Source organism: Nerophis ophidion, linkage group LG28 (genome assembly GCF_033978795.1).
Source record: "Nerophis ophidion isolate RoL-2023_Sa linkage group LG28, RoL_Noph_v1.0, whole genome shotgun sequence".
In the NCBI taxonomy this organism is placed as follows: domain Eukaryota; kingdom Metazoa; phylum Chordata; class Actinopteri; order Syngnathiformes; family Syngnathidae; genus Nerophis; species Nerophis ophidion.
The window spans coordinates 33,488,007-33,504,513 of NC_084638.1; the positions used below are offsets into that span (position 1 = coordinate 33,488,007).

General features: G+C 39.4%; 1 protein-coding gene across 5 annotated transcripts in view; it reads right to left on the bottom strand.

Annotated features, from left to right (window-relative positions):
• LOC133544914 (polypyrimidine tract-binding protein 2-like) overlaps nt 1–16,507 on the bottom strand; it is a 46,803-nt gene that overhangs the window by 22,882 nt on the left and 7,414 nt on the right. For all 5 annotated transcript variants that reach the window (XR_009804681.1, XR_009804680.1, XM_061890160.1 and 2 more), the window contains exons 4-13: nt 16,206–16,257; nt 12,065–12,228; nt 11,915–11,986; nt 11,776–11,847; nt 10,112–10,270; nt 6,445–6,555; nt 6,062–6,227; nt 3,745–3,822; nt 3,469–3,581; nt 1,938–1,971 (exon numbers count right to left, since the gene is read on the bottom strand). Coding sequence is in view for 3 of the 5 variants with exons in the window: in XM_061890160.1 (XP_061746144.1) it covers nt 1,938–1,971; nt 3,469–3,581; nt 3,745–3,822; nt 6,062–6,227; nt 6,445–6,555; nt 10,112–10,270; nt 11,776–11,847; nt 11,915–11,986; nt 12,065–12,228; nt 16,206–16,257 (1,021 nt within the window). In the remaining 2 variants the exon portion in view is untranslated. The remainder of the gene's footprint in view (nt 1–1,937; nt 1,972–3,468; nt 3,582–3,744; nt 3,823–6,061; nt 6,228–6,444; nt 6,556–10,111; nt 10,271–11,775; nt 11,848–11,914; nt 11,987–12,064; nt 12,229–16,205; nt 16,258–16,507) is intronic.

Sequence of the window (16,507 nt, forward strand, 5' to 3'; positions counted from 1 at the left end):
ATGAAGCTACCGTCATTAGCATTAGCTAACAACACGCTTACGAGTCACTGTGTTAGTATTATTAACTAACAATGGCATTCTTTTTGTATTGTTTCAGTTTCGTTAAGTGTTCAGTCTTTTTAGCTGATTCGGCAGCTAGTGGGTCCATGACCATGACTTGTGCTTTGTTTGATCAGCCGTGTTACAGGCGCCGGCTGGAAACAACATTTACAGAATATTTCTGTGTAAATAAGTCATTTCAAATCATATACATATATGTATATGTATATATATATATATATATATATATATATATATATATATATACACACATATATGTATATATATCTATATATATATAGATATATATACATACATAACATATATATGTCTTAATTAGATTATCCAGAGAATAGTGCTTGATACCGTGGTAGAGTGCAACATATGTAAGTGTAGGAAAGAATCCCAAGACTACTTCATCTCTACAGAACTGTTTCATGAGGGGTTCCCTCAATCATCAGGAGATTGAGGGAACCCTGACAGAGCAACACGGCCTGCGGCTGCTGCGGCGGCGCTCAGAGGACTGATGGCGCCTGTGGACAACAACACAAAGTTGTGTTCAACTCAAGTCTGCTAGAAGACATCTTTGAGTCATTGACAACAGATGCAAGAGAGAAGATAATACTGGTGCATTAAGGACACCCAACAGGTGAGTTATCTATGTGGCAAGAACAATACAGAGAGATTGAGGGAACCCCTCATGAAACAGTTCTGTAGAGATGAAGTAGTCTTGGGATTTCCCCCCCCCCCACACACACACACATATATATATATATATATATATATATATATATATATATATATATATATACATACATATATATATATGTATGTATGTAATCTGCGGTTTATAGTCCGGTGCGGCTAATATATGGGAACATATTTTTTTCTTCTAAAAATGTAGCTAAAATGATTAGATTGTCTACAGTCTGGAAAATACGGCAGATAAATAGTTTATGTACCTGGCCAGGATTTCCCGTATATTCATTTAATCGTGGTGGGCCATCACAAGTATATTTAATGGGAACATTTAAAAAAAAAAAAGGTGTATATTTTGTGATACAGTTGACATGATTTGCTAATAGTCCTGCAGTTGTTGGTAGTAGACACCTTGGTAATGTTTGTATTGCTCATGCAATACAGTGTTCCCTCGCTACAACACGCTTCACTTTACACGGCCTCGCTGTTTCACACAATTTTTTTTGCGTGTGCCATTTATTACAGTGTCGCATGCTTATTTTGAGGGACTGTAGACCATGGTCAATCAATCTTCATGCCAGGTGTCCTGTACACTACAAAATGCCTAATTTACTCAATTGTTTGATGCAAACAATAAATGTATAAAAAACAACCTGTAAACAAAAAGACATGCACAGTAGAAAAGAAAAAAAACTGTAAATTGAAAAAAATATAATGAACGAAAAAATAAATTCACTTCTACAAAAAGGATTTCACTAATAGCGAGAATATTTTGTAACGTAACCCCAGCCTTAAACGAGAGAACACTGTATTCCCTTTCTACAAGTTCATTAGATCTTTTTAAAAGCCATTTTACATTGTAAAAGTGTGGTCAAGCACGGTTTTGATGCTTTGAGATAGCAGTGTTTTGATGACAACATGTCTTAGACGGAGGAAGAGGCAGCATGAAATCATTGTGCATAAAGGGTGTGTGCGAGAGGTCCTAACAATAAGCAATGTTCATGTCATGTCAAGCAGACAGATGATGGAGGTGTCTTTCTCCTCACAATGGAATGGATAAGCAATCTTCAGAGTGGATATTAAGTCATCATCAGTGTGAGAGGAGGAGGCAGAAACAAAATGTCCACCATATCAGTGCAGAACAAGCGTAGGATAAACAGAGAGAGATACACAGACTGAAAAGTAGAGATTGAACATACCGAAGAGGGTAAAGAGACTTTGAGGCGTGACCATCTTTACAGAGAGAGACCGCAGAGTAGAGGACAGGAAGAGAAGCAGAGGAGGAAGAAGAGGAGAGACGAAGGTAGAGACCGGACCACCCAGCATTGGACGAGGGGGAGATGATGGTTTCCATGATGATGCAAAGATTGTTTGGGGAGGGGTCAAAAATGGCAAAAGTCAGGTTAGACCGGATTCCAAAAAGTTGCAAGGGGGGAAAGGGAATTGAAAGCAATTTACAAATCAAAGTCAACATACGACATGAAAAGGATGCGGGGGTCGTCGGGGAGGGGGCGGGAATGTGGGTGAAGGGGAGGAGCCAGGGAGGAAAGAAAGAGGGCAAGGGAAGGGGAAAGGAGGAGAGGAGGACAAAAACCAAAGCAGAGGTCAGTAAACAGCATCAGTGGAACATCAGCCCGGTCTGAATGATTGCTGGCTTGACTCCCAACACACACACACACACACACACACACACACACGCACACACACACACGCACGCACGCACACACTGCTGGATGCATTCACCAGTGAAGGAAAAGGACACAGAAATGAACATAGCAGGAAATAAAAACATGAATGAAAGGTTGTGTGGGACAGATGAAACCAAAAGGGGGCAGTGTTGTGTAACAGGAGGTCGGTATCAGAATAGATCAATAAGATTTTCTTGTCAAATATCACATTGCTGCCACTCTGACTGAAGTGGATGTCTCTGCTATTACACATGATATTCAAATGTCATGACATTTCTACCTCACTTTGAAGATGTTGGAACAAGCACATTGCAAAGGGAGATGAGAAGCCACAAATATAAAAGTACAGTAACCCCTGCTGACCGTAATATATTCATTTCCACGATGTAGGAATCAATTATGCTTGGATGTTTTCACAGCTAAAGCATGGAGAAGGACATTTTCAACATGTGGAGAGGCCTTTAGACATGAAATAACATCTTGATCAATAAAGTCATGCAGTGGCCACAATACTCTCCTTCACTTCATATCTAACATATTGTGGAAGACCCCCTGTTGAGCAAACTGTGTGGAGGCATTTTGCTTTGATATTGGCTAAGCTATTGTTTGCAAAAAGAACGTGAAAAAAATCTAAATATATAGCAAGGTTAGCAAAGACGGTTAGCTTCTCTTTGCACTGGGGTCGAATCAAGATGAACATTGTAGATGTTCTAAATGTCCTGTGAACGGCTTCAAGATGGCAAAACTATTTGTTATTATCCATTACAAAAACGGCACGTGGACAGGACTTTAGAGTGAGGTTTCACAGTCCATGCAAGAGATTTGTCACTAGGGGGCGCATGAAGACCACCACTCCACTGGAAAGGCGCTCTCAGTAGCAAAGATGGGTTGAAATAGTCACGGACGATGGAAAGTGGAAAACAGAACAGGTGTATGCTACTAAAGGCGACAGACTGATGTGGAGAAAAGTAAGATATGTATGCAGGTGTTGAATGTTAGAAAGTGTCGTGAAGAATAAGAATAGGACACGTGCTGGGCGTACCTCTTCGTTCAGGTTGGACGCCAACAGGACCCCTGACACTCCGGACCCTGACAGAGCAACACGGCCTGCGGCGGCTGCTGCGGCGGCGGCGGCGCTCAGAGGACTGATGGCGCCTGTCGACAACAACACAAAGTTGTGTTCAACACAAGTCTGCTAGAAGACAGCTTTGAGTCATTGACAACAGATGCAAGAGAGAAGATAATACTGGTGCATTAAGGACACCCAACAGGTGAGTTATCTATGTGGCAAGAACAATACAGAGAGACATGTATTTACCTGCTCCCTGCGAGAGGGAGAGAGATGAGGAATAACCTGCGGCGCTGGAGTACGAGGCCAGCGCTCCAGATGGAGTGCCTACAACAAAATCAAGAGTTACGGTTGTGTTACAGTGGAGCCTCCATTTACAAAACTCTCAGTTTGCTAACTTTACTGCTGACAAACTTTTAGATGGCACCATGAATTGATTAACGTGGACCCCGACTTAAACATGTTGAAAAACTTATTGGGGTGTTACCATTTAGTGGTCAATTGTACGGAATATGTACTGTACTGTGCAATCTACTAATAAAAGTATCAATCAATCAATCAATCAATCAAAACCAAATATGCCTGTGTGCAAACCATGTCACACTTCATTCATTCATCTTGTGTCCTGCTGGCAGACATTTTGTGCTTGCTCCTACTAAAGAGATGGAGGAAGTACCACAGCAACTTTTTAACTGTGATGAGGACGGTCTTTTCTGGGGAAAAAAAGACTGTAAAGCGGACTCATCATACAGTTCTGCTTGCTGCTCCTCTGCAAGGTGAATGTGCAGGACTGCAAGTGGGATTTCAGTCTTTATTATTGGAGCAATATGAGGGCGATATTGCAGATACCGTGCTTTCAAAGTATTTACAATAATGCCATGACAGTATCAAATAAAAACTCGGTGTGCGGGTCTGAAAATAAACGGCATCTCCCAGAATCCTCTGCACAGCATCGGGCAGACAAGGGGGGGGTGCGGAACGCCGTAAGCAGGAAGTGAAGTGTGTTTGTAGTTGATGAGAGGAATTGTTTTTTTTGGGACATTTCTTGAAAAAAATCATCAAAATCCATCCATAACTGTTTGAGTTATGTTGCTAACAGACAGACCTTGTCTTTTGTTGCGCCATAAAAAGTGTTAATACGGAAAGTATTGTACTTATTACACACAACGTGCATCTTCCTTGACCAGGGAAAAGAGTACCCTTTGAGGAACATTTCTATCAGCACAATGTGCTGCCACGCAAACCCTGAAAGAACTTTTTGGAAAATAAAGACTACATTTCCTTTAAATGGGTGCATTTCTACTAGAGGAACTAGGGGAAATAATTACATTTTTAGATGCATCAACATTTGGAAATGGACGATTATAAAATAGATTAGTAAATGTCAATAATTGACAGTTGTAAAATGTGGCTGACTGCAGCGAGTCACCTCACCAAAGATCCGACCAGCTCCTTTATTTTAGGGCACATGTTCCAGTTTTACACACATTGCCATCAATTTAATGTTTAATGAGAATTTATGTAACTGTTTATTACAAATGCACTGTTTTTTTAAATTGCAAGTGACAAACGCTTATTTCCTGAAATGAAAACAATATACATGAACTAAAGATGCATTTATAATCCATTTTCAATCACATGATAGCTCCTGAATCGTAATAGAATCATGAGGTGCCCAAAGAGTCACACTCATTTCTGCACTATTTTTTGAGCTGGTAAACAAGCTGGATGTTAAACTAGCGAGCTTGTGGTCTTAAATGATATCTTCTATTTAATTTGTAGCACTGAAACAAGCTTGCTAGTAGCTAGTGCACCTATTCTCACATACTGTATGTTCGCTGTCAGAGCCACAAGATTGACAGCTCTCTACTTTGCTGCTAATCCTATTAATTCTGTGGGGCCTTTAGGCAAGAGGAAGAGTGAGTACCTGCGGTTGATGAGAGCATTTATTTTTTTGGGATTCAATTTTTATTGATATTTTATTTAAAGTGACATTTTGAAAATGAATGATTAAAAGCACTGATTAACAAATTTGGTGTGTTAAAATCACCATGTAAAATTGCTAATGCTAATTAGCAGCGTGTCAGTGACAAACCAGTGTATGTTAGCCTTTATCAAAAAGTGGAGCCTTGCCTTACTTTTATTGGGAACATTTTTGAGTCCATTTCTTTGTTGGCATTGAAAATTGCAACATTACCTTGAGGTAATTTGACTTAGTCTGCTCTCAGTGCTGCTGGAGTGATCACCAAGTGCTGATATGAACGTTACGCAACGTCACGCTCAATCCGGTTACAGTAAAATGGCACCGTTGGATTTCACGTGAATTGGTGCCCGATTGAGTGCTAAAAAAAGAAGGGGATGCGGTACCTCTTTGCCTAGTCATGGACACCAGGTAAAGTAAACCTTCAAATGTTTGGCTAGAGAAATAAGAGGCCTGTTCAGAGGCATCTTTTTCATGAGCGCTCCTCCTCATGAAGCCTAGGTCTGACACCTCCCAGGACTCAATTAGCCTCTGTGTCAATGTGTTGGTACATTGTAATAACGTGTGTAAACACACTGTATTTACCCAATAATGAATGATCCTTGTTCGACTCTCCATCTCCAGTGGGCAGATCAGGCCGGGTGTAGTCTCGACTCTTGTCATTGTTGTACTTGACGTTAAGATTCACCAGCTTGCTGAAATCGATCCTCAGAGTGCAGCATGAATTATATATGTTCTGTCCATCTAGAGACTGGAACGGAAGACATGGAACAGGATTACACTTGCATAGACGTTTCATTCTCCTGAATTAATGGGAACAATTCACTGGCAAACAACTGATGTACTTTCTAGTGAACATCTCATTCTCAGGATAATAATTGATACATTGTGGATGCTCAAAGCACGCTAACAATATGATGTGGGCACGAAAATCAGCTAATATTGCCAAGATGTTGAAATGATCTTACCACTTTGGCCTGCTGAGCGTTGGTGGGGTCACTGAACTGGAGAAGTGCTTGGAACTGGTTGTTCTTGGTGAAGGTGATGATCTTCATTACAGTCCCAAACTTACTGAATATCTGAAGAAAACATCACAAACCACAATTCATTTAGTCTTAGCAGAGCAGTTCAAACCAAGTTAGTATTAAACATTACAAATTGTCAAACAATAGCTAGAGGTTAATTTCAATAAATGGAACACAGTCCCTTGTATAAACATGACAATTAATAAATAGAGTTCCACAAAGTGGGAATCATTTATTAAAAATTTGATATTTTCACAGTAAGAGCTAAAAAACTGTTTACTACCATCCTCTAAATACCGGTTTTGAGATTATGACAGCCCTCTAGAAATGTAATAACACTATTTAATCTAACTGAGTTATGCTGGCTGAGGCTGAGCCAATCAGTGGCCACGATACTGAACCTTTGCTGTCCTCTTGTGTCCAATAGAATTCATATATGTGTACTTTATTTAGCCCTTATTATGCTTGGAAATAATTAATGGCCAAATGATATGCTTTACAAGATAAAACAGTATTCTTTTAAATAAATCACAGTATTTGGAGAGCGCTGCATTATGAATAATGTATTCCATTACAGAAGTTCAAATAAGAATAAGACTGCTAATTAAAGGCTCAGGAAGTCTGTGCAGTTCATTTTTAATAAGAATGCAAACCATGTTACAACTTTGACAATATTTTGAATTTTACTGGATATTAAATGTGGGGTTTTATTAACTGTAAATGATCGTCATTCTTGGAATGTTGAATATTTTGTCAAGTAAATCCAAAGAAAAGGACTACTATGAGACAGAAAAGAGGTAAGATGAAATAAGCTCGGCTTACATGCAGTAAAAAAAAACAAAAAAACATGGAACTATGTGAAGTACCACAGGGGTTCTTAACATTTTGGACTTTGGAGCCAAACTTTTAGACGACACAGGAGCCCGGGGCCCACTGGAATATTAAGACTGAATTAGTCATCTTAATCATATTTGATGATTTCTAACCTAATTACAGCTAAACAGGCTAACATACTTGTCAAATGATTTGAAACCAATCAAGAGTCTTATTTAACACACAAACTTTAGGCTTAGGTCAGGCTGATTAGTCAAATATATTGTACATACAAACACACACACACACACACACACACACACACACACACACACACACACACACACACACACACACACACACGTTATTCATACATACAAATGTCCATACATTGGTACCTACGCTCCCACATATATACACAAATACAGTACATACCTACATACTCCAAGTCCGTCCATCCACGCGCACATTCACGGTACAAACATACATATACTGTACATATACATTCACGGTACAAACATACACATACTGTACATATACATTGACGGTACAAACATACACATACTGTACATATACATTCACTGTACAAACAAACATACATATACTGTACATATACATTCACGGTACAAACATACACATACTGTACATATACATTGACGGTACAAACATACACATACTGTACATATACATTCACGGTACAAACAAACATACATATACTGTACATATACATTCACGGTACAAACATACACATACTGTACATATACATTCACGGTACAAACAAACATACATATACTGTACATATACATTCACGGTACAAACATACACATACTGTACATATACATTGACGGTACAAACATACATATACTGTACATATACATTCACGGTACAAACAAACATACATATACTGTACATATACATTCACTGTACAAACATACACATACTGTACATATACATTCACTGTACAAACATACACATTCACAGTACAAACAAACATACATATACTGTACATATACATTTACTGTACAAACATTCATATACACATTCTGTTCATATACAAGTACATATACATACATACATTCATGCACATAATCATGTTTCATCAAACATATATCAACGTTGTTGCCCTAGGGTAAACTGGGTAACACAAGGCATATTGACAGAGCTTAACCCATTGTTACTATAACAATCTACAAGATTAATATAGGTTGCCTCTCTCTCTTCCCTTTCATCTTTCGGTATTCCTTCTTTTTTTATTTTATTTCATTTATTTATTTATTTTTATTATCTTTCTAGCTATCATAATGTATACGTATTGTTGCATTTGAACAACTGTATTGTTGATAATAGAGGTAAACTATTGGTTTTGTTCATGATCAATAGCGCTTTTTCTATTGGTATTTGTATTGTTCCAGTTGTAGTGTAAAAATGCTCATTGTCATTACTATATTATTTATTTCACTAACTGCTTATTTGCTATCACTTTTACGATCATATTTGTACATATTGTATGTGCTGGTGTTCTATTGTTGTTGTTGTTATTGTTGTATTTGCTGTTGTTATTTTTGTCTCTGTCTAATCACCCTCTTATCCCCACAATTTCCCCCTCCGTCTTCCTTTTTTTCTCTTTCTATCCCCTCCTGCTCCGGCCCGGCTGCACCAAATGATAATATAAATACATTTAAAAAAGTCAAATTCAAATAAGGGAACAAGAGAAGTATCCTACACTTCTCTTTTGTAAATTAAATCTGAACAGCTGATATGCGCATCTACATCAACTATATGATTTGCCTGAGAAGCTGGAAAGGACAAAAAATAAACAGAAAAATAAAAATACAAAATATACTGCATGAGAAGGACTCAAATGCTGACACATGTAGTTATGTAGTACTAAAATCATTTACCTAAACTTTCAATACAACTAAAGTGCAAATTAAAGCTACACCACTCTAGTCATAATTTGTGCGCTTAAAGGGACTGTTGGCAACATTTACACAGATACTCAGAGGACAGCAACATTCCAATGTGTTTTACCTAGTATATATATCCCGCCTTCTCGTACGCAACATGCACGCACAGTAGCTTCAGGTGTTGTTAGCAGCAAGCAGCAATTTGGACAGCTAGCGCTAGCTGTCACTGAATGTATGTTCTGTCATAACAACATCACTGCAAATTGTTTGTTGCTTGTCTTGAAATGCTTTTGTCTCTGCGTTGGCGCTCCCTGCACAAGCATGTTGATGAGACCGGGTGAGTGACCGTCATAAACTCCATCATTGTGTCTGGGCCAGTAAAAAATTTTACCACATTAACTTTGTAATTGTGAAAAATATAGACAATTGTCAAGCAAGTGTGTTCTGTTAAAGGACTAGTAGTACCATTAGCTAGCTGGTGCTGTTACTATGACTTTAGCTCCAGACTTCTTCTGTTTGTTTGATATCGTCATTACTGCCACCAGTGGTGGAAACATGTATTACAACCAAAAGGAGCAAAGGTGATAAACATATATTTTTAACGGCCCAACAATGGGTTCTCTGATTAAGAAACACTGACGTACCATATCGTAAATGTATGAACGTTTGAAAAGGAACCAAAACCATAACTAATTATATAACTGTAATATGTTCACTGTGGGATGAGTACAGTCCGTCCTATTCTCGGGAATGTTTGGTTGAGATTTTCTTTTTTAAATTATAACTGGTGTTGCAAAAACAAAAAGAATTTGGAAATCACTTCTCTATGCTTGAGTATAGAGAGTGAAACATGACGATGCACGTGGGACGACTGCTTTAAAAGAAAATACCTGTTGCAGAACATCGAGGGTGACGGGATAAAACATGTTGTCGATTATAATACGCAGCACGGGGCTGGGAGGTGGAGCGAGGTCCAGAATGCCAGGGTCCGATGATGGAGAACTTCCATCCTGCACTGCAGACACAGCCTGCAGTACTGCCTGGGCTCTCTAGAGAAGATGACATCCAACATTAGATCATGCTTGGTTGCTGTTCACACACACTAAGTACGGCTGCCTTGTTGTGGAATGATTGACACATTAGTGCCACGATCCACACATCACATTGTTGCAGCCAGCACTCCTCACAACATCACAAAACTTCCTTATTCTGCACCAATCACAGCCAGTTGTTCACAAAACTCCAAGTTCTGCAGGAAAGCAATAAAAGTGTGTGTTGTAAGATGCCACTAAGGTATTTTTCATCTGGACACAGCCTCCTCTCTCTTTACAACACAGCAGTTGTGAAGAGCCCTGAAGTCCAACCATACACTTCCTGCCTTCACAATAAGAGCACTGCACTTTAAATCCTGTCTGACAAAATAGGGGCCTCAGTCAAATAATTTACATAAGCATATCTTCTGCAAAAGTTCTGCTACTTTGGTTTTGCTCTAATAGTTGTAACAATATGCTGCGTGTTGCATTCCATTAAGCCATTTTTTTTGGTACATGGTGTAATGCTAAGTGTGACCAGGAGATGGCAGTCACACATAAGAAACATGTGTAGACTGCAAGATGACACCAGTAAACACTAAAACTTTGATGTTTCATTAAGAATATAGAACATTACACACAATGTTCAAAAATCTGTCAAAATATTTTAGTACGACTTTAGTAAGCACGGAAGCCGCACCGCTTGATGGATTGTCGGAGAATTACGGCTGACATAGTCAGACGTACTGTGCTTCAACATACAGTATTTTCACTGTGTGTATAAGGTCCGAAAAATGGCACCTACTAGGAGACATTATCTGGTGTTTTGTTTGTCCTATCTTCTTGTTATGGGATATTCATCCTCCACTATTGCCATTTCTAATATAAAGTAGTGTAAAGTCCTTACTTATATCGGTCAATACACTCGCTACGGAAGCACTAAAAACTACCAGTGTAGTGAGTTTACATTATTCACCTAAGGAACTTTAGTTATTAGAGAGTTTTTCACGGGACACATTTCGGGTGTTCTTGTTGCACTAGTGAGCCACGGATGAGGAGATGCTGCTCCGTTATTGATTGAAGTGTGAACGTCATTAAAACAGTTAGCTCCATCTTTTGACACTTCTTCCACTCCCGTCCTTGCACGCTACAACAAAGATGACGGGGAGAAGATGCTGTCCAAGTGGAGACACGTAAACAAAACGGCGCATCCTGAAGAGACTGTCAGAAAGTGACTTGAAGATGATGTTTAAAACATCATCTATTCAACATTTAGCACCATTACATGTAATGTAAACCACAAGGAAGTATTTTACATTTAGATATAATATGACCTCTTTAATGCGCCTTTTGTATGAAAATAGCCTGAATAGAGCCGCTCATCTGCAGCCCGCCTTATAATCTGATGCGCCCTATGGTCTGGAAAACACACTAGTGATTTGGTGATTACGTTATTGATCCTGCAAAGGATATCTACCCAAAGTGGGGATACAAATTTCAATTCCATCAAAGTGACTGAATACCTGGTTTAGAGCAGAGTCGGTCTTCAGTTCCTTATGGTTGGAGTACTGGATGAAGATGGGACTATTTCTGACCTGCAGATCAAAAAGTATGTCATGTAAGCAAAGGTCTATGTGGGTGTGAGCAGGGAGCGGTACTGACCTGAGGTGTAACAGCTGAGTAGTAGTTCACCATGGTGATGGCAGCTTCCTCTGTACTGAGCTCCAGGAATGCCTTGGAGGAGAAGACGTGTTTTGGGGGAATCATAAATCACTGCCATGACATAAACCTATCCCAAAATATGGGGCTTACCTGGTTTTTCCCCTTCAACATCAGTATGTTGGTCACCTTCCCAAAGGGCAGACCCAGTGCAATGACTTCAGTCTCCGATACTTCGTTGGGGAGTTTCCTGATGTGGAGAACTCTGGACGGGGGCGACTCGTCCAGACGCTGTTTCTTAGTGTCACTGCCGTTTGCTGCGCACACATGCAACATTGATTGATTGATACTTTTATTAGTAGATTGCAAAGTTCAGTACATATTCCCTACAATTGACCACTAAATAGCAACACCCCAATAAGTTTTCCAACTTGTTTAAGTCGGGGTCCACCTTCATCAATTCACGCTTAAACCACGCCAGGCTGCACAACATTTACACACGCTAGTATCTAAATGACTGTTTCTTAGTGTCACTGCGCACACATGCAACACACTTAAACCACGTCAGGCTGCACAACATTTACACACACTAGTATCTAAAAGACTGTTTCTTAGTGTCACTGTGCACACATGCAACACACTTAAACCACGTCAGGCTGCACAACATTTACACACGCTAGTATCTAAAAGACTGTTTCTTAGTGTCACTGTGCACACATGCAACACGCTTAAACCACGTCAGGCTGCACAACATATCACACACGCTAGTATCTAAATGACTGTTTCTTAGTGTCACTGTGCACACATGCAACACACTTAAACCACGTCAGGCTGCACAACATTTACACACGCTAGTATCTAAATGACTGTTTCTTAGTGTCACTGTGCACACATGCAACACACTTAAACCACGTCAGGCTGCACAACATATCACACACGCTAGTATCTAAATGACTGTTTCTTAGTGTCACTGTGCACACATGCAACACACTTAAACCACGTCAGGCTGCACAACATTTACACACGCTAGTATCTAAATGACTGTTTCTTAGTGTCACTGTGCACACATGCAACACACTTAAACCACGCCAGGCTGCACAACATATCACACACGCTAGTATCTAAATGACTGTTTCTTAGTGTCACTGTGCACACATGCAACACACTTAAACCACGTCAGGCTGCACAACATTTACACACGCTAGTATCTAAATGACTGTTTCTTAGTGTCACTGTGCACACATGCAACACGCTTAAACCACGTCAGGCTGCACAACATTTACACACGCTAGTATCTAAATTACTGTTTCTTAGTGTCACTGCGCACACATGCAACACACTTAAACCACGTCAGGCTGCACAACATTTACACACGCTAGTATCTAAATGACTGTTTCTTAGTGTCACTGTGCACACATGCAACACACTTAAACCACGTCAGGCTGCACAACATTAACACACGCTAGTATCTAAATGACTGTTTCTTAGTGTCACTGTGCACACATGCAACACACTTAAACCACGTCAGGCTGCACAACATTTACACACGCTAGTATCTAAATGACTGTTTCTTAGTGTCACTGTGCACACATGCAACACACTTAAACCACGTCAGGCTGCACAACATTTACACACCCTAGTATCTAAATGACTGTTTCTTAGTGTCACTGCGCACACATGCAACACACTTAAACCACGTCAGGCTGCACAACATTTACACACGCTAGTATCTAAATGACTGTTTCTTAGTGTCACTGTGCACACATGCAACACACTTAAACCACGTCAGGCTGCACAACATTTACACAAGCTAGTATCTAAATGACTGTTTCTTAGTGTCACTGCACACACATGCAACACACTTAAACCACGTCAGGCTGCACAACATTTACACACGCTAGTATCTAAATGACTGTTTCTTAGTGTCACTGTGCACACATGCAACACACTTAAACCACGTCAGGCTGCACAACATTTACACAAGCTAGTATCTAAATGACTGTTTCTTAGTGTCACTGCGCACACATGCAACACACTTAAACCACGTCAGGCTGCACAACATTTACACACGCTAGTATCTAAATGACTGTTTCTTAGTGTCACTGTGCACACATGCAACACACTTAAACCACGTCAGGCTGCACAACATTTACACACGCTAGTATCTAAATGACTGTTTCTTAGTGTCACTGCACACACATGCAACACACTTAAACCACGTCAGGCTGCACAACATTTACACACCCTAGTATCTAAATGACTGTTTCTTAGTGTCACTGCACACACATGCAACACACTTAAACCACGTCAGGCTGCACAACATTTACACACGCTAGTATCTAAATGACTGTTTCTTAGTGTCACTGCGCACACATGCAACACACTTAAACCACGTCAGGCTGCACAACATTTACACACGCTAGTATCTAAATGACTGTTTCTTAGTGTCACTGCACACACATGCAACACACTTAAACCACGTCAGGCTGCACAACATTTACACACGCTAGTATCTAAATGACTGTTTCTTAGTGTCACTGCACACACATGCAACACACTTAAACCACGTCAGGCTGCACAACATTTACACACGCTAGTATCTAAATGACTGTTTCTTAGTGTCACTGCGCACACATGCAACACGCTTAAACCACGTCAGGCTGCACAACATTTACACACGCTAGTATCTAAATGACTGTTTCTTAGTGTCACTGCACACACATGCAACACACTTAAACCACGTCAGGCTGCACAACATTTACACACGCTAGTATCTAAATGACTGTTTCTTAGTGTCACTGCGCACACATGCAACACGCTTAAACCACGTCAGGCTGCACAACATTTACACACGCTAGTATCTGAATGACTAGTTTATTTTAAATCTTTTACTCAAAAGGGGCCAAATCACGCTCATTGCAGCAGCTTTTAAAACAACATTGGACCCCAGGAAGGCACCATTGTAATTGTTTTAATACAATACCAACAAACAGTCTCCTCAGCAGGAAACAAACAATTCAGTATTAAAAATACTTTTTTTTTTTTTCAAATATCACCATTTTGATGACCCATTTAGGAGCTTAAGCAATGTACACATTTTTTATTTTTTTACCTGCTATATAAACTGTCAGCTGATCAAATGATTGAAACGTTTTAAAACTATGTTATTTTGGGCTGAGCAATACTGCTAAAAAACATTATGATATACAGTAAGTATTCATATCGGTCAATATCAATAATTATGGATATTTTTTATGATCTGACAAAAAAAGAATCAGGGGAAAATATATTAAATGTAAACATTTGTATTTCAAATGTCAACACAGGCATGGAAAACACTCAAAGTAAACAAAGTAGTAAAATCACATTGAGCACTTAACAATAAGATCTTAAAAGGCGAAAGGTGCATAAATAAGGAATATGTAAGAAATGCTTCATTAAGTGTAGGAAAACATTGTGAAAATAGATTAACCTGAGAAGTACCGTATTTTTCGGACTATAAGTCGCAGTTTTTTTTCATAGTTTGGCCGGGGGTGCGACTTATACTCAGGAGCGACTTATGTGTGAAATTATTAACACATTAGCGTAAAATATCAAATAATATTATTTATCTCATTGATGTAAGAGACTAGACGTATAAGATTTGATGGTATTTATGGATTAGGAGTGAGAGATAGTTTGGTAAAGGTATAGCATGTTCTATATGTTATAGTTATTTGAATGACTCTTACCATAATATGTTAGCTTAACATAGCAGTTGCTTATTTATGCCCCATATAACCTACACTTATTCAGCCTGTTCTTCACTATTCTTTATTTATTTGAAATTGCCTTTCAAATGTCTATTCTTGCTGTTGGCTTTTATCAAATACATTTCCCCCAAAAATGCGACTTATACTCCAGTGCAAATTATATATGTTTTTTCCTTCTTTGTTGTGCATTTTCGGCAGGTGCGACTTATACTCCAGAGCGACTTATACTCCGGAAAATACAGTATTGTCTGCAGGTTTAGTGGCAGGCAGTTCCAGCTGTGCTCTAAAGGGTGAGCGCGGCTTAGTGATGTTGAAGCATCATTTACACACCACTATGGTCCATTTAATTTAAAAAAAAGTGCCATATTGTCCCGGTGACTTTTCATCTTGTATCCACAATTTCTTTATGTTGACTTTCTCTTCTCACTCCATGCAAAGAATCAAGCGCAGGACAACAAGATGGCGCAAAGTGCACATGATAGTTGATACTGTTACCTGATTGGCTGTTAGAGCTCCTCAAGATAGAAAAGAGCGTCCCTTACCAGTCAGAGTGTTTGGGCTGCTGCCGTACATGCTGAGCTCATCTGAGCCTCTCTGGAGAGAACAAAAAGAGACAAAAATGGTTGATTAATGCAAACACTTAGTTGCCTTGTTTGCCATGCTGCAATATCCAAATGCAGCAAAAAAGAAAAACATTTTCAATCGCAGGAGAGAAATGCTTAGGCAGAGTTTATACTGCACACCAAATTGGATTTTTTTGGCCTGAGGTGACGGATGGGATTTTTTTTTGCCAGTCTAAACGCTCCAAAGTGCTTCAGGCCACATCAGGAGGTAGTCCTGAATC